This window comes from Gracilinanus agilis, chromosome 1 (assembly GCF_016433145.1).
Source record: "Gracilinanus agilis isolate LMUSP501 chromosome 1, AgileGrace, whole genome shotgun sequence".
Lineage (NCBI taxonomy): Eukaryota > Metazoa > Chordata > Mammalia > Didelphimorphia > Didelphidae > Gracilinanus > Gracilinanus agilis.
The window spans coordinates 122,193,517-122,216,976 of NC_058130.1; the positions used below are offsets into that span (position 1 = coordinate 122,193,517).

Consider the following 23,460-nt stretch of genomic DNA (forward strand, 5'->3'; position numbering starts at 1 on the left):
TTCTTACCTTTCTTTTTCATTTATAACCCTTCAAAATTTGCTTCTTATTATTTATTCTGTGTTCTCCATGAGTAGGAGAAGCATTTTCCATTTTTTTCTGTCATCAAGCTTCCTTTCCTTCAATATACTAATAATACATCATGATATCAACTTCCATTCCTATGCAGGCAACTACCCATTTTACTTCTCATCACTGATTTTTGCCCTTTTCTTTACAAATTTTATTTCACTTTCTGCTTATATCATCTATTTCTAGATGCCTTTTCCACCAACTGCCTGTTAAGAGTCAGTTTGGTAGAGGACAAAGTCATCATTTTTCCCCCAACCCTATAGTCTCTTCCAACTCTCCTACTGATTCCATTATATTCCTCTCAAGCTTCTAGACTTTTGTTATCTTATCCCTAACCTCTTGAATGCCACTAAATTCTATAGCGTCATCTTTACAACTCTAGAATTCGTTCATTCTCTCAATCCATCACAACTTCTTCACATTAATCTTTTTAGCTCTTGGATCCCTTTAAACACCTGTGCTCTTCTCTGCCTTTCTTTTCAGTGAAGGTCCATCCGTTCTGGATGTGCCTGCCAAAATCATCTTCTTTCACCACATAAATTATTTCATCTCTTTCCTTCCATCTAATACCTTTGGCTTCTAAAACATATTTAAACCTTTTGACGTGACCTTTCCCCTACTCCTCTACTATTGACTTACTCATTACTTTCATTATTTCTTTCTCTACCTCATGCATTTCCCCATGTATTTATTCAACATATGTTTCTCCTTCTCTTTTCTGTAAATGTTCATTTGTGGTGTTACCATTTTCCTCAAATTAGTCTCATCCTTTTTGTTCTCCCTGCTTGCTTCTTTTCCTCTTGAAAATTCCACTAAAGTAATTCCATTTTTCCAAAAGATGGTTCCTCAGTTTCTCTAAATTGAGAGAAAAAAATGGAGGAAGGGATTTTGGAAAAAAGTTCTGAATTCTTATTCATTATATGTCTTGTTATGTCCATAATGCTTTACTGCATTTCTTTAGTTTCTGTTTCACTGCTAATATTAGAGCATTTGGGGCATAAAGAGTCTTGGAAAAGAAATGACTGAATGAGCGTACCCCACTCTAACCAATGGTTTCAAACTTTTTCCTCCCTCAAATCCTTCCCTGCTGTCCATTAAAGACCATTGTGGACAAGTTTTCATGTACTGCCATCTTTCTATCTCATTGCTACCTCTGCTGTGTGGGATAATAAAGAAAACATGGAAATATCCCCAGGACAAGTAGTGATGTGTAAAAGAAAGAAGTGCCAAAGGGTGTAGCTGAGCTCCTGAATGATACTTGAGAAATGGCCAAACTCTTTTTCCAAATAAGAGTTTAGTGACCTTTCCTATGTTTACATAGCACTAATTATTGAATGAGAATTTAATTTTAAAAAGCAAATTTCTAATTGCCCTCATGGGTTATTTTAATTTAAGTGACTATAGCCTACCTCCTGTAGTAATGGGAGTGAGTCAGTGCTTGCTGACAGTTAAATTCCTAGCATGTATTGTAGGCCAAGTTTTAGTTTATCGGAAACAAAAGAAACATTTTTCTCTAAATATGATGGTTTCCTTCAAAAACAATAATAATAATTCTTAGAATTATTGCATTCTGTCATTTATACAGCATTTTCCTCATAACATCCCCTGTGAAACAGGTGTATTAAAATCCTTATTTTATGGGTATGATTGCTATAGAGATTAATTTCTCTCTCAGAGAGGTTGCTACTTAACCATAGTCACAAAACTATTATCAGGGCTGAGATACAAACCTAGTTTGTCTGACTCTAGGCCAGCCCAGGGCTCTCTTCTTTAAGTAGTCATGATTTTCCAGGTGTGTGTGTGTGTGTGTGTGTATATATATATATATATATATAGATAGATAGATAGATATAGATATAGATATATATATAGATATATATAGATATATAGATAGATATAGATAGATATTATATATATATATATATAGATATATAGATATATATATTTCCACCTACATAGAGCACAGCAAAATTCCTTAGTAAATGGTCTTCTAGAGTAGACCCATAGAACCAAATTCATTACTAGATGGTCACCTTAGTGGTGTTTACCCTCTCCTGGTTCAACCAGGCTGATTCACTCATAGAACTTTGTTATCTTTAGAAAGACTTAAAGACTTTTCCCCTAAAAATCAAGTATAATATATATTCCTAGTGGTGGTGGGGAGTTCCCATTGTACTTTTATCTAGTCTTAAGAAAGACCTCCACAGATTTTGATGTTTCTCTATTGAAATATCTTTATATTAAAGCACAGAAGTGTATTTGCAACATATGCTTGAGTGGCTATGCTGAAATGCAGACATTACTGTTTTCACACTGAAACACAGAAACCCTAAGCAAAAAGGCATTTAACTGGTGGCTTAACCAAGTATTTCTGAATTTTTGAAGTATTTCTGAAGTAGAAATACTTGTCTCAGCAATAAAGATTTGATTTGAAATTACTGACTTGAAATTCAAGTAGGTATAATGATGCCCCTTGGGGTCATTATCATGGAGCAATGCAGAAGAAAATTTGGCTGAGTCCCATCAGTGATGCTTTTTAATGAGTACACTCTCGGCCAAATGCATTCTTTCAAAAGTCATGACTGCTTCTGTCAGTTGTCACTCACTTCATTACATGGATCATTGCAAATGATTTGCAGTTTTTATTTCTCTAAGTACTGTTCTTCTCTTACAAAGATGATGCTACTGACCGATTACCAAGAGGAGGAATTTAAGTTGTTTTGTCTTATGCTTTATCTCATTCCTTTCTAATGTCCTCCACCAGCACATATTTGTTATGGAGGTATATTAAATAAGGGGTATAACACATAGATATGGCACAAAATCACTGAGAAAAATAGTGATTAAGCTGCAGAATTTTAATTTCAAACTACAGAGATTATAAGCAAAGGGGAAAATGTGAAGACATGGAGGAAAAAATTGATGTGTGTATGCGTATATAGCTATATATGTATATGTATAAATCACAGATATAGGACTCACATTCTTCAATAATTATAAATATGTAGAGTATTGTTCCACCATGCTCAAAGCTTATTTAATGTAAGAAAAGAATAGAGAGTGATGAAAAAATATAGAAAAGGGAAGAATTCAGAGGTTGTACATTCAGTTACAGAGATTGAAACTTCTGAATAGTAACAAAATAATACTAGTAATCATAATTTAGGAGAAATAATGCTCATTTCCATCCTAATGTTTTTAAATGCAATGAAAGCAGGAGTTACAAATAAATAGAATCATACATTCAAAGTCTGTAAATATTTTCCCAGTTGTTTATGACCACGGGGAGATTATTACTTCTTTTTGTTCATTAAATGGGTTAATAATATACTCCCTACCCACCTTCTAGAAATATTGTTTTTTGTTCTTAGTGTTTTGAATCCTGGGAGAGAAATGCTGTATAAATGTCAAGTTTACACAGTAGAACTTTCTTATTAATTCCCTCACATAGAGTGTTGATTTCATCTGGCTGATCTATTGCCAAGATATTGGCCCTATATTCAGTTTACTTCTGTGTCACTTTTAGGCTTAAATTCCCTTAAATGTTCCTCAGTCAAGTGTTGCTAGATGTACCAAATATGGGTACATCAACAGACATAATGAGCCTGATCTCCAAAGAAAAGACAATGAGGAAATCACTTCTTTAGACTTGCTAATTCTTAGGAAGACTCCAGTCTCATTTTGGCACTCTGGACAAGATAATTTATTAATGCTATTGCACTATCCACAAGGAACTGATTGGCCTCACAAAGTGACTCATTAGCTGTCTATTCATTGATCTATGTAAGCATGTTTGAAACTCATTTGTAAGAATGTATGCAATTGCATGGTGCTTGTGCAGTCATGGGCAGAGATACTCTCCAATAGTGGACAGCTGCTCTTTAATAGCTGAGATCAAGAGTGTTTTAGTAACTACTGTAGATATGCCGGTTTCATTGTTTTACTTTGTATTTGTACATATCTGTCATTAAGAAATAGCATAAATTTATCTGAAATCAACTGAAATAACTGAAATAACTTTGCCAAACTTGTGGACCTGATCGCAATCTGGGATCATATAATCACTTGTAATATGCATTTCTGTATCCGTTGACTTTGTCTCCATCCTTTAATATGCAAAATGGGGAATATGCATAGTACATAGAAATATACCTGCGAGAAAGGAGGAGTACACAGTAAACCATGTTCATAATAAGCCTTTCTTCATTGTATAAAGGTATAGAAAGCTTAAACTACTACTTAGCACAGAGCCTGACACAGAGTAAGCACCTAATAAATATTAGTTGACTGACTGACATGCTAATACAGGTGGAGATTTTGCAAATAAAAAAATAAATGTACACACATGCCAGCATGTTGTGTGAATGAAGAACATATCTTCCCTGTCAGTTGCTGGAATTAAAATGCTTTTCCCGATTAGCCCAGCTATATAGATGATCATGCTTCATAGATTTATAATGATGAGTATTATACTTTACATAACTGAAAAATGTATTTAATCCTTTATTGGAAAAAAAGATTTATTATTACCTGACTTGTCTAGAGATAATAGAAAAAATCATTTCTGCTACTTTATGACTTAGTCGATATAGTACTACTGTGCAGACTTTTCCTACACTTTAATTCAACTTCTACAAATTTGATATCACGAAAGAAATAATGTATCCACTTAACTAAGACATTTTTATTTTATATGCACAAATCTGTTACATGGGATTTTACTATATCCACATTAGATACATTAGTCTTTTTTCCCAGCATGTAGCACATTTAGTAAAAATCAAATTATATATCTAACATCAGCCACCTCCTGGGATATAATTGATTGTGGCATTATTTTGTAGGCGACGGCCAAAAGAGAGTGTAACATTAATACAAAAATGTTTTCTTCAACAGCAAAAGACTCTCATTTGAACATAACCTTGTGTCCTCCATTTATTCCATGATTAGAAAGAAGTCAATGTTTTGATAAACTGTCATTTGCTAATTTGTGTAAGTTGCATGTCCTCACTATAGAACACCATTTCTTGGATCTCTGGTTGTCATGGTTACTCCTTTTGCCATTGGCCAACTAACATTTAGCCTTTTTTTCTCCTCCTTGCTGCATTAAAATGGAGCAGTAAACCTGACAGGTGAGAAGTAAAGAACGAATTCCATTTACTTCCAGTAAGAAAGAGGAAAAGGGAAAGTAGTAGCCTGGCAGATGGGTGACAATGATGGTGGTGATAACTTCAATGATAATGTCAGACCAGAGGATCATGGACAGATTCACATCAAATCTCATACACTTTGAAAAGCTTCTAATATAATTGCTAGCTTTTATATGGCGCTTTAAGCTTTGCAAATTGCTTCTAATATGAGAGACTTAAGCAAATATGAAGAAATTTGAAGTGTTTTATTCTCATGGTATAAAAGGAAGAAACTGTCTTTTCCCTTCTCCTTTTAGATGACAGAAGTTATTTCATGATTGTTTTTTAGTCAGGCCATAAGGAGTATTTGTGTGTACGTAAAAGTTTCTTCAACATGGAAACATAGTCTATTACATAATCATTTTTTTCTACTGGAAATCAGAGTCAAAATCCTGAATTATGTCACTTATAAATATTAGAATTGTCTTGTTTTAAAAAAATTCTAACCAGCTCCTCAGCACATTACTCTAATGGCAATTAATCTTAAGATTCTTAAATTATATTAACCCACCAACTTTTTTACTTCACTGCCCCCATTATATCCTCCACTATTTAATCCAAAGCTTATCAGATAGTTGTCATTCACAGTTTGACACTGACCAAAAAAACTGTAAGAATTAGAGTTGGAAGAGATCAAAGATGATATCTAATTCAACCTTTTATACTGCAAATGCATCTCCTCAATGCTTTGATATTTCCAGGATCAATGATTTGTTTGGTAGGTATCCTCTCTTCACTGATGTACACTGCAACTTTCATATACTTAGGAAATAGTTAGAATTGTTAAGTCTTAAAAAGATTCATTAAATACCCAGTGATTATCTTTATGATAATGAGCTACCTCAAACCCACCAAGGTTGGTCCAAAGATGACAAACGTTCTCAATCCCAGACCACACTCAAAGCCTTTTCAGTTTGAAAGACCTTGGCTGAACTGCCATAATTTTTGAGAACCCAGGATTATTTCCATACCAAAGCAAAGGAGTAGGAATTTCATATGAGAAACAACCTCTTTAAATCTCTTAAATGTAGTTTTTTTTTTTCTTGAGTAAAATACAGTGATGGATAATTTATTAGGACCAGAAGCTGGGATCTCCTTGATCTTCTATCCTGGCTCCTTCAATTTACACATGTAAAAAGAGAAGTCCAGAGGAGTAAGGAACGTGTACCATTACATAGTTAATGACCATGTCAGCATATAATCTTATATCCATTGACTGTGAGTTCTGTGGCATTTCCTCTTTACCATAGCTTCCTCTCACAAAAGCAATCCATTATACTGTTATGCAATTCTAATTGTTAAAAATCAATTTAATGAAGAAAAATTTCAGTAAGATACATAAGGCTGATGAACTCTATACTCTCAGAGATATGCTTCACCTTATTGCTTTCAGAAAAAGCATTTTATTCTTTTTGTAAGTGACTCATTGGGATTGCCGGTAATTTCTCACTTTGTTTTTGATTAAAAGAGAACTGAAAAACTGTCTATTTAAAGTCCATCATTAGATGAGGAAACTGAGGCTCAGTAGAGCAAAAGGCTTTTTAAGTTTAATTAGCTCTAGGGTGGTAGGTCTTGGAATAGGACTTCTGATTAATTATGTTTTAGCATAGAAGCTAGGAACCATGACATAATTTCACACTGCTAGAAATATCTGAAGAAAGAGAAATCATTTTTTTTTTTGCTTTCCCAAAATGTCTTGCCTAGAGCTACCTCACAGGGGAGAGAGAAAGAACACAAACACGTGGATGCATCTGATAATAATTCTTATTTCTATAGAGTTCTACAGTTTATAAAACACTTTACTCAGCAATAAGCTATGAAATAGGTATTGTTATTAGTCTCACCATTGAGAAAGAAACTTCAAGAGGGCAAGGAACTTGCATATGGTCACATGCAATTATAGAATATACTATTATATTACTATAGATTATAATATTAGCATTAGAACAATACTCACATTCAGTTCTTCTACCTGCAAATATTGTGTTCTCTCCACTAAATCATATGGTCTCTTTGGTATCGAAATGCATACTCGCTGTGCAGTGATTATAGCATTTATGCAAAACTATGAGCCTTCGGATAAAAACCACCATACACTGTTTTTCCCCAATGGAGTTGTGAATGAGATACTATAAAAATTAGTCAAAAGTATTTTGCTGTTCTTGTCCACATTATTTCTATTTTATACTTTAAAGTAAAACATATTTAATTTCAAAAGTCCATAGTAATTTTCAGTTGTTGCTGTCCTTATCAGTGATGCATTATATCCATTCAACCTTCAGAATTTCCCATAAAGATCCATTCTACATTTTAAAAAGACAAAGACTTTTTTTTAAATTTTTATAAATAAAAAGAGATACCCAAGATATCTATGGTGAGATGCTGGATCTACAGTGCTTTGCAAACTTTAAAGTGCTATATAAATATCAGTTTTTATTATTGTTATTTCTAGATGAGTCTGTATTACAGCACCTATATGCTTAAGAGTAATGGGATAAGTATATGTAGAAATATTCTCATCGATTTGAATATATAGAATACATCCAGGGTACCACCTAGCCACATGGACCTTTCCTTCCTTTGTGGGAAAAAATTGTGTACTCAATAAGCAATAAAACAGGTACACACAAAGTAGAGCAAAACAAAAGCAATACCCAAACAAGAGGGTGGGCTTTAACAACTGAATGGATCAGATGACAATCAGAACATTGAGGGAATCTAAGGATTTTTTTGGGGGCATTCACTTTCATTTGAGCAATTAAAATTAGGTTAGACTCTACATAATAGGATAAAAAATTATAGAGGATGGAATTGAAAAGTTGAATCCATGCTCCATTGAGTTGAATATGTCTGGAATTTCCATGAAGTACTGCTGTCTGACTACTTGGTCAAGGAAAATGATTGCTACTACTCCTAGAAATCCACCATGAGTAGCTTACATTAACAGGATAGAAGATTTATCTTCCATATTCTTGGAGAAATAGATTATTTTTCTTGAGTGTTTAAAAATGAAGATGACAGAAAGGGAAGGTAGGTCACATACTGTCCTTATCCTGAACTCAGTGTTATGCTATAACTTCAATCTCAGCAAAGAAGGGGGAAGGCAATTTCTTTTGCAGTAAATGAGTTTAAAGATACAACCAAATATTTCCTTCAAACTTGCAAGAAATTTGCATATTGTACAAGTAAAACTGACTGACCCATCAGTAACAGAATCATAGAAAATCAGAACTGGAAGGGGCATAAGAGCTAATCTAGCTCAATCATGTATTTTACAGATGAGGAGAATATTACCCAGAGAAATTTAGTAATTTGCCTAAACTTTCCTCATTAGATAGCAGCAGATTTAATTTGACCACATAACTTATGCTTTTGTCAACAGACTCTTATTAATTTTGTTAATGTGATTTGGTTTCATCCTCTCATCTGTAAAATACTATTAGATCTCCAGTTGTTTAAGTGTTGTCAGATTCATGCCCCTGGTGTGGGATCTGGTTAAATTTCAAAGCCTAAAGTCAATCATCTTTTCCTTCTTTCCATTGTGTCTTTTCCTACTTCTCATTTCTTTCTGCTTTTTCTCATACCTTTCTACTTCACCTTTCTACCCCACCTTTCAGTCCCTTTATTAAATAAATTTGCCAGCAACTTCTTTTATTTTACCAACTTTACCTCTTCTTTGATTATTCCTGTCATTTCCAAGTGCATCTGCTCCTGAGACTGTCCTTGGCATTCCTGTCTAGAAACAAGAAGTGGCATAGTCAATAAGTTTAAATAGTTAAGTAAGAAATAACGAGTATCTAAAAGGACCACCTCACACACAAAAAAGAGACAAACTTGAGATACTTTTCAAAACAATACATTTGAGCAATGCAGCGGAAGCACAACTTCCCTTTTTGCCCTCACTTTTCTTCATCTTCTGAACCTCCAATGCATAAGGAAAATAATTGTATCTGGAAACAAAGAAACCCTTTGACCATAGCCATCAGTGACTGACCAGAGGATGACATCGTGTGTCATCAAAGAATGGTATTCTATTTTCATGGCAGCAGCCATGCTGAAACATCCACATTTTAAAAATCAAGGCAAGCATTCCTGGAAGAAGACCCAGAATGTCTATTTCCCAATTCTATAGTACCTTTGCTATGTGCAGTGATAAATAATGGAACACTATGATCATGACTGCACTGAGATTCTTGGAGCTGTGTTAGACTGTCAGCATCAGAAGAGAATAACTGTTGGGCGTAGTATTAAGCGAGAAAGGAAGTATTTAATGGCTAAGCAATTCCTTTAATCTACTGCAATGTTTGAGAAAAAATGCATATCACCGTGTTTATTTGAGTTGGGGAAGAGGGACAATGAATAAAGTAGAATTAAAATCGAATCTGACAAATCTTGTTCATGCATTTGTTAAAATTACATTATGACAGCTTAAACAAGGATGTTTAATAAAAGCAGTGGGTAGCTTTTAAAACAGATAAAATGGGATGTCTGAAAGCTCACATTTAAAACTAGGCACTGTAAATTAGTGCTTTGCCTTGAGTGATCATCCAGAGCATCAGATGGCCGCTCGAAGCAATTACTTTTTCTTTGACATTTCCATGATTGAGTTTCTTTAACAATATAGATTGCAGTTAGCTCTACCATCATAAACTACAAAAGCAATTCATTTCTCAAGATCAGAGGACAGTGGGTATTGGTGTTCTATGAACTCAGTTCTTCTACCAGTAGGTGAAATCAGCCAGTGTAGTAATCCACTAAATGTATCTGACTGTCCTAATGTGAGCAATATAGGTACGCCACCACTATATGCCCCATTGCGTACTCCTCAAAAATGACAGAGACATTGATAATAGTAGTCTTATTCAATTGTTACTAGTTAGAAAGGTGGAGGAATCTCATGGCATCGTTCCTATATACCTTATAGCACAGGATTCTAAAACAGTGTTCCTTTTAATAGATTTTGGAAAAACTTTTAGAGAGGCTGACAAGGGGGCATATGGAATAGCTCCTTCCCTCCTATCCTAGCGATGAGTATATATACATATATACATGTACCACACTCCCTACAATACATTTATTTAATGTAAAATGATGACTAGTTGGATCATTAAATTCTTGAGCTTAAAGGAATTCAGAACTCATATAAACCTTTTTTTTTATTAATTTGTTTTTTTTACAGATGGGAAATAGACCCCCTAAAAGTGACTGCCTGTGGTAACACAGCTAGTTAGTGAGAAATTATTATAAAGAAGAGAAATGCTAGGATTGCAAAAAAAAAATTTTATTCATCAAAGTTCTTTAAAAATTATTGTTTTTAACATTTGTTTCATTAATACAGGAAGAGGGCAGAATCTGACTCTAGAAAAAGCAGTATACCAAACAGTAAAGAAGTTCCTTCTCATCATCCAACTGACCCAGTTGAGCTGAGGCGCCTCAATTTTCAAACACCAGGTAAGAAAGAATCACTTATCTTTCTTACAGCTCTGTCTCTCTGGAAGCTTTTAGAATTCAGGGGGTAGCCTGCCTCTAGACAAAATAAATTGCTGCCCTGAATCATTGCCTTGTGGCCAATTCCCGGATGTGAATATTGATGAGATTTCCACCACTGTAGTTCTGACAGAAATTGTTTCTTTCCCAGAGTATAAGGGTATTACTCATTTTTTTTGTGTTTTGAAGGACAACTGATGCATTGATGGGGCATAAAGTTTGTTAAATAGTACTGATACTAACAGTGACACTGTTTGGAGGTGTGTGTCTCATCCTATACAATGAATGGACACATCTTTTACTAAATTTAGGAAAGCACAGATTTCCATCCACCACACATTCTATCCCTTTGTTTTTTTTTTCATGTTCCCTGAATTAAACCTCATTGACCAATGAAAATTACTTAGCTCCTTATTTTGGGGATGCATGATGTGGATGGCAATGAGAAAATATCTTTGCACCTTAAACAAAGAGCATTAAAGTGCTTCAACAGATGAAAACAGAGTTATCATGAAGGAATAGTTTGGAAGCATAGTTATTATCTTTCTTAAGCTGTGTCTCCCTCTGTTATCCAACATCTGGTTTCCTAAAAGAGAATCATTGAATGCCAGGCACAGAAATGGAAGGGAAGAAAGCCTCGACAAAATGAGTGACACTAGTTTCATATCTTCTGATAACAAGTGAGGCAAACGTGATTTAAGTATTGTATTCAGTTAAATTTGTATTATGACCTTATACCTTAAATAAGTAGGAAATTGCTCATGTTCAGAATGTGAAAGCTAGATGAAGCCTAAAATCTAATTCTGACCCATATTTATTAAAGCAAAATTGACTCGTTACCTTAAATTTTAAAAAGACATTTAAAAAAGGATAGCTGAGTGGCAGTGGACTGAGAGCTAGGGATGGAGATAGGAAATCCTGGGTTCAAATTTGGTCTCAGACACTTCCTAGCTATGTGACCCTAAGCAAGTCACTTAACACTAATTGCCTAACCTTTACTACTCTTCTGACTTGAAACTGATACTTAATATCTATTCTAAGACAGAGCATAAGTTAAAAAAAGATATTAGCTCTCTTGCTTCAAATTTTCCTGTTTTATAGGATGACTTTTGTAAAATAAAATTACTAAAATTATATCTTACAAATGCTTAACACTGTTCTATCAACTAGGGATCAATTAGTCATTCCAATGAGTTATTATCAGAAAAAGATGCTACCAATGCTCCTAAGATCTTGAAAAAACAATAAATTATAAACCTTTAAAAATTTCATTACAGTTAAGTAGGTTAGAAATCTAGTTTTTAAATTATTTTAAATGGCAACATACACATAAACCCATAGATACATATATATGCATATATATGAAAATATGCCTCATTGATTTAGTAAAGGGAAGAGGATGTTTATGTGCATAAAATTTCTTTTATCCCCTAGTAAGATTTTTTAAAGGCTTATTAATTCTAAACATGAGATATTCATGCAGAAATTGAAGGTTTTCACTCATTATCATAAAAATTGTTTAAAATTAAATGATGGAAAGTACAGAATACTTCAAGCATTTCCCTGGTAATGTTAATAGGCCTTGATATGCTTTTCAATTTGGTTACTTCTAAGTATCAGATACTTTGAAATTTAGTGTAATCATCTCTCCTTCTTGGGGAGAGTTGAACTTCTCAAGGATCTTGGCCTGGTAATCTTTTAGAACTAACATGGAGTGGAAGAGACTAAATGAAGTCTATTTGAAATTAACTTCTCTCTCCCTTTTATGGTGGCTTCCTCATATATTAATTCCCTTGGTTATTGTACTCTTCTGTTACAAGTCAAAAGCAGCAGAAGGGCTGACCAGAACCCAGGACATAGTGATAAAGGGGAAAGAGACAGTTAGTAGTAGAGAATGAGAGAAAAGTGACACCAATTCAAAGGAACAAAATGGGAAGTTCACAGCAAGGGTTTCTGGCAAAATAACATTAAGCTTAAAGAAAATTCAAAACTCAAACCCAGCAGTACCTTTTCTTAGGATGTGCCTGTCCCTCCTGGCAACCCCCTACCTACCATTCGCTCTTTGTAAATGTGGTTTGGCAAAGACAACCAAATCCAAAGGAAGTCATTAACAATTGAGCATTACAAATCATACTGGGAACATTCCTTCTATTTCCCAAAGGAATATTAAAGATGTAACATGTGACAGGAATGTGAATTGGTAATAAGTTGAATTATCCCTTACAAAGTAAAAAACACACTGCATTTCTTGACAAAAATGGCATGAACTTGTAAAGCGTCATCTCTGGTTTTAACTGAGAGTAAACCAGGGCAAGGAAGAAGGGGGGGAAAGGGCAAAAAGACAACTGTAGCCTTAAAGTTCACTCCAGGCACATTTGCTGATCCCGGTTACCATTTGGAATCTTCTCTCTCTTCCAGTCCACTTAGATATAGATTGCTATCTCCTCTTCCCATTTGTTCTGGGTACATCCTGAAGGATATACATCCCTCTGCATTTCTCATTCTTCCTGAGTATGCTCGATATCTCTTCCCCAAATCCTTTGGCTATCTAATTTGACTAACTACCCCCTAAGTATTGACTACCACAAATGCCTTGGCTGTGCTACATTTAGAGTGAGATCTATATTGCCATAGCGGGATTAGAAGGGAGAGAAAAGGAGAGAGAGAGAGAGAGAGAGAGAGAGAGAGAGAGAGAGAGAGAGAGGTGTTGCCAATAATCACACTGGCTGATACTAAAGAAGCAACTAACTATTAAAGTATGAAGCTTTTGTTGCTTTATTTTTCTTATGGATAAATAATCAGAACACTTCATGGGTCCTTTGTCAGAAGTAAATAGCCTTATCCTTTACATGTACCACAAAGTTAAGATGGGAATCACTGTCTTGAATCCACTGAGTTCAGAATTAAAATTCTTTGGATTTCAAATTAATATTTCAAATTTCAAAATAATACTACATATGCATTATCCCTGTTTTTGCAGAAATGCCATACTCTAATAAATGTTATTAGTAATCTGTCATATTTATTACTATTAAGAGTTTTGTTGAGATAATTAATATTTTAGGACTTCTAACCTCAAAGAACATTGATTCTTATGGATTAGAGATGTCAAAGTTCTTCTTTAGTGGACACTTTTAGATAATGAGATACAAAACATCACTGCTAAAAAAATGGGAAAAGTACAATTAAAAAATATATATATACCCTTAAAAAAACTGGGGAGCACTTCATAATTTCTCCAAGCTTTATTTTATTAAAATAGGGTAATTTTGTGAATACAAGATATTCATGTTTTTGTTTCTGTCATTCCTATGAAGGGATTGGCCTTGGAAGGAATCATAATATTTCTGAATGCTTCCTCAATTTTGTTAACAATGAATTTGAATATTACATAAACCAAAGCAATATAAATAAAGACTTCTGGTAAAATCTGTAAGCAGAATTTCTAAATATTTTACAAAAGTGCATATAGAACTATCTATACATATATGTACATATATGTGTATATGTATATACCACTATAATACTCCAAAACTCCAGACCTCTAAGCAAATATACATTCCAGAACCAAGTAAAAGGATAGAGAATGGACTTGGCCACTAATTATGTTGTTTTAAATTGTTATTTTATGTGGTTCAGTGAATTACTAATATATATATATATATATATGTATATGCATATACATATATATAACCTTTTTACATATTTGGGTGATAATTGAACTATTCTGGTAGAGAAATTCTAATAATGAGTTTCCAATTTCAATTGGACAGTTGTCAAGTTAAAAACTCATGTTACTATTAAAACAAGTATTACTCTAAGAATCAAACAGCACTTTTACCAAAATTCTATGTTAATAAAAAAGGAACAGTACACTAGTTTATATTCAAGGAAAGTATCTCTTCTCTCCCTATGTATTTTCCATCAAGGCAGACACTTATTTTATTAAGGTTTATATGTCACTAAGTAGACTGCATGTCTGCCAAATTGCATTTATTACTTTGAAATATTCCATCTCTCACCAGAGATATTGTTGAGATACAATTTACAAGATAATTTACAATTAATAATAAATCCATGATAATTGGTATATACGGAAAGCAGATTTAGTACTTAGCATTCTACCTCAAGTTTTTTACTAGGTCATATTTGATTAGAATCATTAACTTGGCAAGCAAGGTTTATAAATCAGTAAGGCTTTCAGGAATAGAGTTGAGAATAAATAAGCCTTTATAAAGGATGCTGCCATTGAAGGAAGTGTCTAAGAAGTCTCGTGTAACTTCAAATAGGTTAATGGCTAGAGTTGTAATTCATTCACCATTAAGCTTGCTTAAGTAAATAAACTACTGCCTTAAGTACAAGCCAGCCTCTATAGTACCAGGATCAGCACCAAACCACACATGTAGTGGATACTTCAATAAATATTTGTTCAACTGAATTAAAATAGAATGACTAACTTTTAAAAAATTGTACAAACCTTTACTTCCACAGTAAGCAAACATTCTAATGAACTCTTATTATTGCATGCCTATTAAAATAACTATAGAAGTCACTAAAAGAAGTTTGAATCTTAAGCATATAGGTTCATATTTGCAAATATGAGATTTGCATGATGCTTAAATTACCTGGAGAATCCTAGCTTATTTTTTAGTCTTAAAAAAAAAAAGAGTACAAAACCTAATAATAATTATGCTGACATCTCAAGTTTACAGAATCTTCTCAGAACCCAAAAGTCTTTTGAACAACTCATTCATTTTTACAGTATCTGTAGAAAAGGCAAATAATTTGGTGAAACCAGAACTCTCTCTGCCCTTTCCTTCTTTAGTGATGGAAAGATTCTTATCTTAAAGTATTGGAATGAAATGTTACATCTATTTTTTTTCAGAAAGTTTCAAGAATAACCCTTCTTCATTTGAAATTTCCATTGGCAAAATCTTACATAAATTTAGTAATCAATGTTATTCTATGTTTTTCTCATTAAAAATCAATAATTATCTCTTTTACTTGAAAAACATTTTATTCCATAAAAATCCACCATATAAAACTGTCAATATATTGATTCATTAAAAACTTATTCTGCCTTATCATGAGGGTTCCCTTAAAATGAAGATTAATTAGATAATTGTGAATATAAAATATATTAATATTTAATTCAACATTTAAAGTTACATAAAATTTTTCAAAATAAAACATTTTATTAAAATGTGTTTAATTAATCTAGAGGATTAATTATTTTGTGACTTATATGTTTGCTCTTTTGTTAATATGTCACCTACATTTTCCTCTGTATCTTTTAAGTTCTCTCCTTCCAGAAAACTATCCCCTATAAGAAAGAATTGGGTTAATTATTAGTAAGATTTTTGGATACAAATTTGAGGTTTAGCCACAACTACTTTCCAATTGTCTCAGCTCTAAATCCTATGAATTCTAAAATAAAATGCTAGTTGAAGCAGTTTGAATAATACAAACCCATCACCACTTTTAGTAAAATAACTCAAAGGTTTTACTATTAAAGATGTTTTAATAGTATCATATTACCTAATCTATGACCCACTGTAGTCTTAATTCAGCACTTCATCGTGGCATGCATACATGTGATTTTGATTTCTTGAAGGTTTTATGGTCACCGGACCGCATGCTTTAACCAGCCCTACAAATTTGGATGGCCTTCAAGTATCATGATAGATTATTGCTGGGCTAGTAGTCTAGTTAAAATAAGATAGTAATAGGCCAAAAATTAGATTTAGTATTGAAAAATTTTACTTTTTAAGTATTCACATGTGTTTTTCTTCTTATTGAATTATGGCAGATTGTTATACAAAATAATTAAAACATTTAACATTGAAGAATTTCTTGAAGCAGGTGAACAGTAGCCTGATATAGGTCCTCTGAACATAATTTTACTTTCTGTCTAGATAAATTGTTTCTTGTCTGGGAAATTTCATGTTAAAACCTCCCTTTATAGCATTTTCCTATTGACTTTGTCCTCTCAAATATTTTGTAAAATTTACAAAGATAAAATTGTCCAAACTTTTTTCTTTAAAGAGAAGCCACATGGTTGCTTCTTAAATTGCAGGTTTAAAAGTTAAGGGATTAGAATCTGACTTCAGGCACTTCTTCTTACCTTTGGGACCCTGACCAAGTAACCTTACCTACTTTCCTAGCCCTTGCCACTTTTCTGCCTTAGAACCAATACTTAGGGGGCAGCAGGGTGGCTCAGTGGATTGAGAGTCAGACCCAGAAATGGGAGGTCCTGGATTCAAATCTGACCTCAGACACTTCCCAGCTGTGTGACCCTGGGCAAGTCACTTAACTCCCATTGCCTAGCTCTTACCACTCTTCTGCCTTAGAAGCAACACACAGTTTTGATTCTAAGACAGAAGTTATGGGTTTAAAAAAAAAAAGAACCTATACTTAATATTGATTCTAAGACAAAAGATAAGGTTTTTAAAATAATAGAATAAAATAAAATTTGAGGGACACTTCATTTTACCTAAATCAAGAAGGGAACAATAGCTCTTCAGTGTGGCTTTCCAATTTTATGGAGTTATTTTGGATTGTGCTACCTTTTAAAGGAAAATAATCTCAGTTTAACCAACCCCTTTCGATTGAACCAAGTCTCGGGGAAAAACAGTCTGTGGTATTGGAATGAACATTGAACTTGAGAGTCGGGTGACCTAATGTCTAAGCCCAGTTTTGATACAGAGTAGTTATGTGACTTTGAGTCAACCTCCATTTACTTGGCAAATTCCTTCTTTTTTCTGGTTTTTAATTTTCCCTTCTGTAAAATAAGGGGGATGAACTACAAACTTTCAGAGTGCCTTCCAACTCAATATCTGTGCTTCTAACTTTGTCTCAGTTGTTTCCCCTATTCTGTATATGGGAAGGCTGAACTTGGAATCAAAGTGAAATAGCCACAGAGATAGAAAAATATGAGAAATCATTTATTTAAGTTCTTTCATTTTACAGATAAGGAAATTAGTCCATAAGAACGGGAGGAGGGTGAGTGATTTGCCCAGTAATAGTAGATGGTTACTTAGTACCACAGTTAGAACTAGACCTCTTAGTACAGTGTTCTTTCCAATACATTACTCTGTCTCTTGGGCAAAGAAGCGTAGTTTATCATTTTCTAATGGTTTCTATTAATTCTGAAATATTAATTAAGATTTGTAAAATTTGACAAAAACCTATGAAGAATGACATCATTAATGCCATATTATCCTGGCATATGATCTTTGTATTTAGAATTTAGTTATGAGTATAAGCCTAGTACAAGAAAATAGCTTCCCTGGTGAAGCATCAAGCATTGATCTCTTACTTTGTTTTTCCATCATCTTTCTTTGAAAAGGGAATTGCTTGAACCTTTTTGAACATTATCCTAAGAGTAATGATGTCAAACCATTTTTTAGTGCATGCCAGAAGTGAATATATATTGATAGCATCGTTGATTGATTATTATGGTCTTCTACTACTGTTATACTAATTTGTTTCCCATCTCCAATTGGCTTTACTTTTTACAGCTTTGAGCAGTAATTCAGTCCCCTACGCCTCCCTGATTGGCTCTGTGTCCTCCCTCTCTAGCCAAACTACCACTCAGTCCTTATATGATAATAACTCTCTCCCACGATTCGCTCGAAAAGGTCTAAACATCTTTGTCTCTATTATTTTCTCTGTTCAAGCACTGTTATGGTTGTCCTCATCAGTCCACTTCCATATCTAAATAAGCCTAGAGTCTTTTGTGCCTTTTCACTTTCATACTTTCTCCTCTGGGGGTGCTTCATCTGGATGAGATCACTTTAATAATCGTATCACTGTCACACCACCAAATCCAATGAAGTTTCTATAATTTAACTGTGTGCCATCTAACTAGGAACCCTCTGGAAAAGGGTTTCAAGCCTATTCGTTGGTATGAGTATCAATGTGGGAGCTTCCACATGCAAGAACCTTCACCTTTGGTTGGGTCTTTCACTTAGTCCTCAATTGACTGGCCACATGTCATCATATTCATTAATACTGAAACCCCACAATTCACAGTACCATTATAATGTAATATATGGTTGTAGAAGGGAAACATTTCTGCTTATTCTATCAGAATCAAAATGTTAGGTGCAATTGATCATAGCCTTTTATAAGGGCACAATTGGGTGACATTAAAATGTAGCATCAGTTTAAAAATGTTTAAAAAATAATCACCCTGTCATGTTGACGTATATTAGGTAGACATTTCATTGAATAATAACTCTCGGAGATTCACAGTGACATAAGAGAACTGTCAACATGACTTCCAGTTTGAGCCCCTCACTCATTCCTGTTTTTTCTTTTGTCACCTCAAAAGCTTCGCTGGGGTACACTAGTTCGGATTTTTGTAGCCAGCTGTGCTTTCTCCCTATAAGTGATGAGTCAGCAGTCCCATTCCATTCTGTGTATACTAAAAGTAATCAGGAAGAAATAAAATACAAAACATTTGGGGTCTTGGAACGGATGTATGTGGGGGTGGAGGGAATCATCAAATATAATTGTGGATTTTTTTTAAACAAGGAGTCCATGAAACTGGCATTTTGTCAGCTGGCAGCCTGTACTAGTTGCCCCACATCTGTATCCCTATCTCTCTCTCTCTCCTTCAGCTTTTCTCTTTCTCTGTGTCTTCTGCCTTCATTTGTTCACTTTCTTGCAACTAGTTTTCCAATGAGCAGACAAAGATGTTTACACCTGAAGTAGATTGTAGGTATCCCTGGGGGTTGAAAATGGTCATTTGGGCCAATGCCCATAAATCTCTTAGTTTGGCCAGGAGAACTCCATATCCCCTCTCACTGCAATCTGCTACGAGTGAAAACATTTTTGAAGGTCTAATTGTTTGGTGTCTGATTTTTTGTCTCCAGTGAATTCTTGTCTATGAACAGTGCTGCATGTTTCTCTCGTTGTCCATAGTTGCATGTGAATGTCAGTCACCTCGAGCTATCATGAAATGCTGACACACAAACATTGTAGAATATTCATAATCTATTCAGAATGTAGACTGAAACCTCTAAACCTCTGGACATCATCATCCTCCCATCACCATCTTTTAAGTACCAGCCTCTCCATTTTATTTTTGAAAAGAATTTTGACTTATGTTTTATTTCATTTACACCATCATTTCCTTTGCAGGTTCAGGTGTATCCGGTTACGCTGGTAACCTTCATCCAAGTTAGTTTTCCTTGATTATGCATAATTCACTTTTTTCTTTTTTTAAAAAATACTACACAGTCTTCCTTTAGGCCTCCTTCAGTGTCTGTTTTTTGAGTTCACCTTTCACCATTCAACTCCATGCAATTTTCATCTCACATAATGCAGGAGAAGGAGTTTGAAATAAATTATTACTCAAAGCAGAAGTCGACATCAGGCTTAACTGTCTCATTTTTCCCCACCTAGCTAACCTCATTAGTTCATGGCACAATAATGCTTTCTTTTACACCAGGAATGTGAGCTTGGGGATCATGCTTGGTGACTTTTCATTTGGCTTCAAAACTCATCTCTAGCGCATGTCCTGCTTTGAGTAACCAAACTATCTGCCTGCTTTCTCATACAAAACATCTTAACTACTGACATATTTCTAGCCATTCCTAACTATTGTATTTTCTATATTTTGGAACTGTTATCAGCCTTTTAATTGGATTTTCCAAACACGTCCCTTTGTTTCATTTTAACAGGCATGGCTAGCCATCCTCCTATACCGATTTTGGAACTCGCTGATCATATTGAAAGGTTGAAAGCTAATGACAACCTGAAGTTTTCCCAGGAGTATGAGGTAATGCTCTTGATGTTCTGATCTGATACATTGTAATGCTCTCCTGACTTCCTCTTTCTTGGACCATATTTATGAAAATTAATTCTTTCAGTGGTTTCATTTTTACAAACCATTATCTGTTATAAAGCAGATACTTAAAAAAAGAAATAAAATGTATTTCCATTGAGCAGGAATTTATAAAGAAATTCATATGTGAATGCAATGGAATACTATTGCATCAAAATAAATGACATATAAGAGAAATAAAATAGATGTTAAGGAAATGACCAACTTTGGCAGGTTCGTTTTACTTTCATAGAAAGTGTTATTGGTTCTCATTCATTAAGTATATTTAATGGGTGTGATTAGTCTTGTACTATTTTGATTTCAGTAAAACATTGGCTGAATAATAACATATTTCTGTTCAATTTTAAGGATCAGAAAATGCTTTCCTTTATTTAACAACCCTATGAGGTAGCATAACTCTTAAGATGCTCAATTCACCCATGGGGAAACTGAGAGACAAAGAGGCTATATAACTCCAAATTATACAAATTATACAATGTAAGGACCAGGACCTATACTCCGACCTTTTGATGCTATATTCAATGCATCATGGACTCCAAAGAGATGTATATGTACATTGTGTTTCATCAAAATTACTTTTATGGGTTGGACTTCATTAAAAGACAAATTATAATAGAAAGGACTTTATCTCAGTACACTGTTAGTTTTCAGTGGTGTAAAAATGCCATAATTTCAGGTAATAGTACTTTTTTTTTCCTTTTTAACATTTAGGCCACAATATAAGTATTTACTTTTCTGGAGGTATGTGCCTCAAAAGTCATATATCACTTTTTTTTCAAAATATATCGTATATCTATTTAGGTTTTAGTACCATAGATATAAAGATGGAAGGGACCTTAAAAGTCACTGAGGCTAACCTGCTCATTTAACAAGTAAAGACAGTAAACACCAGCATAATTAAGCACCATACTTATCACACAAGTAGACATGTCAGAGACAGGACATAGTACAAGATTCCTTTAAAGGCAGAAAAAAGGCATTTTATGTTTCTGTGGAGTTAACAGAGAATGCTAGAATCTAATTGAGCACAACATTAATTATGTTACTGTTGAAAAAAAAAAAACAAGATCCAAATAGGGGAAGTGAATTATCCAAAGTCACAAAACAAGTCACTGACATCTTTCCATTCTTAATTGTAAAAATGGTTACACTTAAGCTTTTGAATCTTTTGATTAAAAAAATATTTGAATCTTTTTTTTAAAACATTTTAATAGGATCTAATTCACCCTCTCATATATTCCACAATATAAACCTGGAATGCATGAATTCAAAGTGCAGCAGAGTTTGCCAAATCATACCTAAATGACCTCCATTCTTTGTAAATAGTGCCTACTGAGGATTATCTTTGTTGCAGAAACAAAAGGCTAATCTTCTAACACTTGGATGGTAGTCACTCTACTCTCCCTTTGTGAATATAGCAAGGCATCATTTTCATTGGTCTCTTGAGAACATTTTTCTCTCCCTGGAAAACTAAAAATATACTGAGAGAATCTCCTTTCTATTAAAATTCAACTTTTAATGGAGTCCAAGCCATCAGTATCTCTGCTTTTATAAAGGGTGGGTTCTTTTTCAAAATATTGATTTTATTTCTGAGTAATATTGCATTTTTAAACTACTCCATATTTCTTGGTAAATATTTTTTAGTAACTAGAAGTTCCTCAGTTTGGAGAAGACAATTTGTTCTTGAAAGTAAGGTTGGGCAACTTGGTGGAGTGGAATGTCCCTGGACTTGAACTCCAAAGACCTGATGTCTACAATCACTAATGGCAGGCATGAATAAGTTGCCAGAATAAGTCACTTATCTTCTCTTTGTGCTTCATCATTACTGTACTTTCTACAGCACAGGATCATTATGAAGAAGATACCTTGTAAACCTAGACATGATTTGGGTCTCTTCCTCCAGTGGAAATTAAAGCAAAATGCAATATGGGAATGTGAATTGGTTTTGGTTCACCCAAATGATTTCTTGCTCATTTCCCATTACTCATTCCTAATTTTATGGAAGGCTTAAAATGATATACTTTTAGAGTCATTCCTTAGTTCTTTAGTGCTTCAGGCTTCAAGTTACAGATTGGGTCTTAGGAGAGAGAATACAGCCTCTGGGAAATATTATCCACATAAATATGAATCATCTCTTCACTGATTGAAATTTTTGCCTAATAAGTTTCTTTCTATTTTATCAATATCTCATATAAAAAGCTTTCACTTTTGGTTGGTTCCTTTTAATATATATATATGTGTACATATATATATATGATAGATAGATAGATAGATAGATAGATAGATAGATAGATAGATAGATACAGTTACAANGATAGATAGATAGATAGATAGATAGATAGATAGATAGATAGATAGATAGATAGATAGATACACACAGTTACAAACCTTTAGTGGCAGAAAGTTAGGTTACATAGTAGATAAAGTAGTATACCTTGAGTTAGCAAGACCTGAGTTCAAATTCACTTTAGATATTTACCATGTACCCTTTCCTAAGCAACTCATTTAACTTCTCCAACAGTTTTCTCCTCTGTAAAACAGGAATGATCATATTAGCATCTACCCTCCAAGAACTGTGAAGACAAACTTTAAATCACTATGTAAATTCTAACATCATTATTATCATGATTGGTATTTATATGATGAGTAACATGGAAGAGGAATTGTTATTCTTTATCATTAATCCACAGAATCCTTCTCCACATCCTGCTACAATAGAAGAAACTTTGGCCTGGAAAGAAAAAGATTAGATTTCTGATGCTGATTCTACTATTAATTTGGATTGTGACCTTGGGCAAGACTCCTGAAAGCTCTAAGTTAAAGCTTCTTTATTTTAAGAAATGAGATGGAGCCAGGTGTCC

The 23,460-nt window shown here is 33.9% G+C and overlaps 1 protein-coding gene across 1 annotated transcript in view; it reads left to right on the forward strand.

Moving 5' to 3' along the window:
• Positions 1 to 23,460, forward strand: part of PTPRD (protein tyrosine phosphatase receptor type D) — a 610,060-nt gene that overhangs the window by 453,221 nt on the left and 133,379 nt on the right. The window contains exons 24-27 of the mRNA XM_044656609.1: positions 5,188 to 5,202; positions 10,598 to 10,710; positions 19,894 to 19,932; positions 20,436 to 20,533. Of these exons, the coding sequence (XP_044512544.1) occupies positions 5,188 to 5,202; positions 10,598 to 10,710; positions 19,894 to 19,932; positions 20,436 to 20,533 (265 nt within the window). The remainder of the gene's footprint in view (positions 1 to 5,187; positions 5,203 to 10,597; positions 10,711 to 19,893; positions 19,933 to 20,435; positions 20,534 to 23,460) is intronic.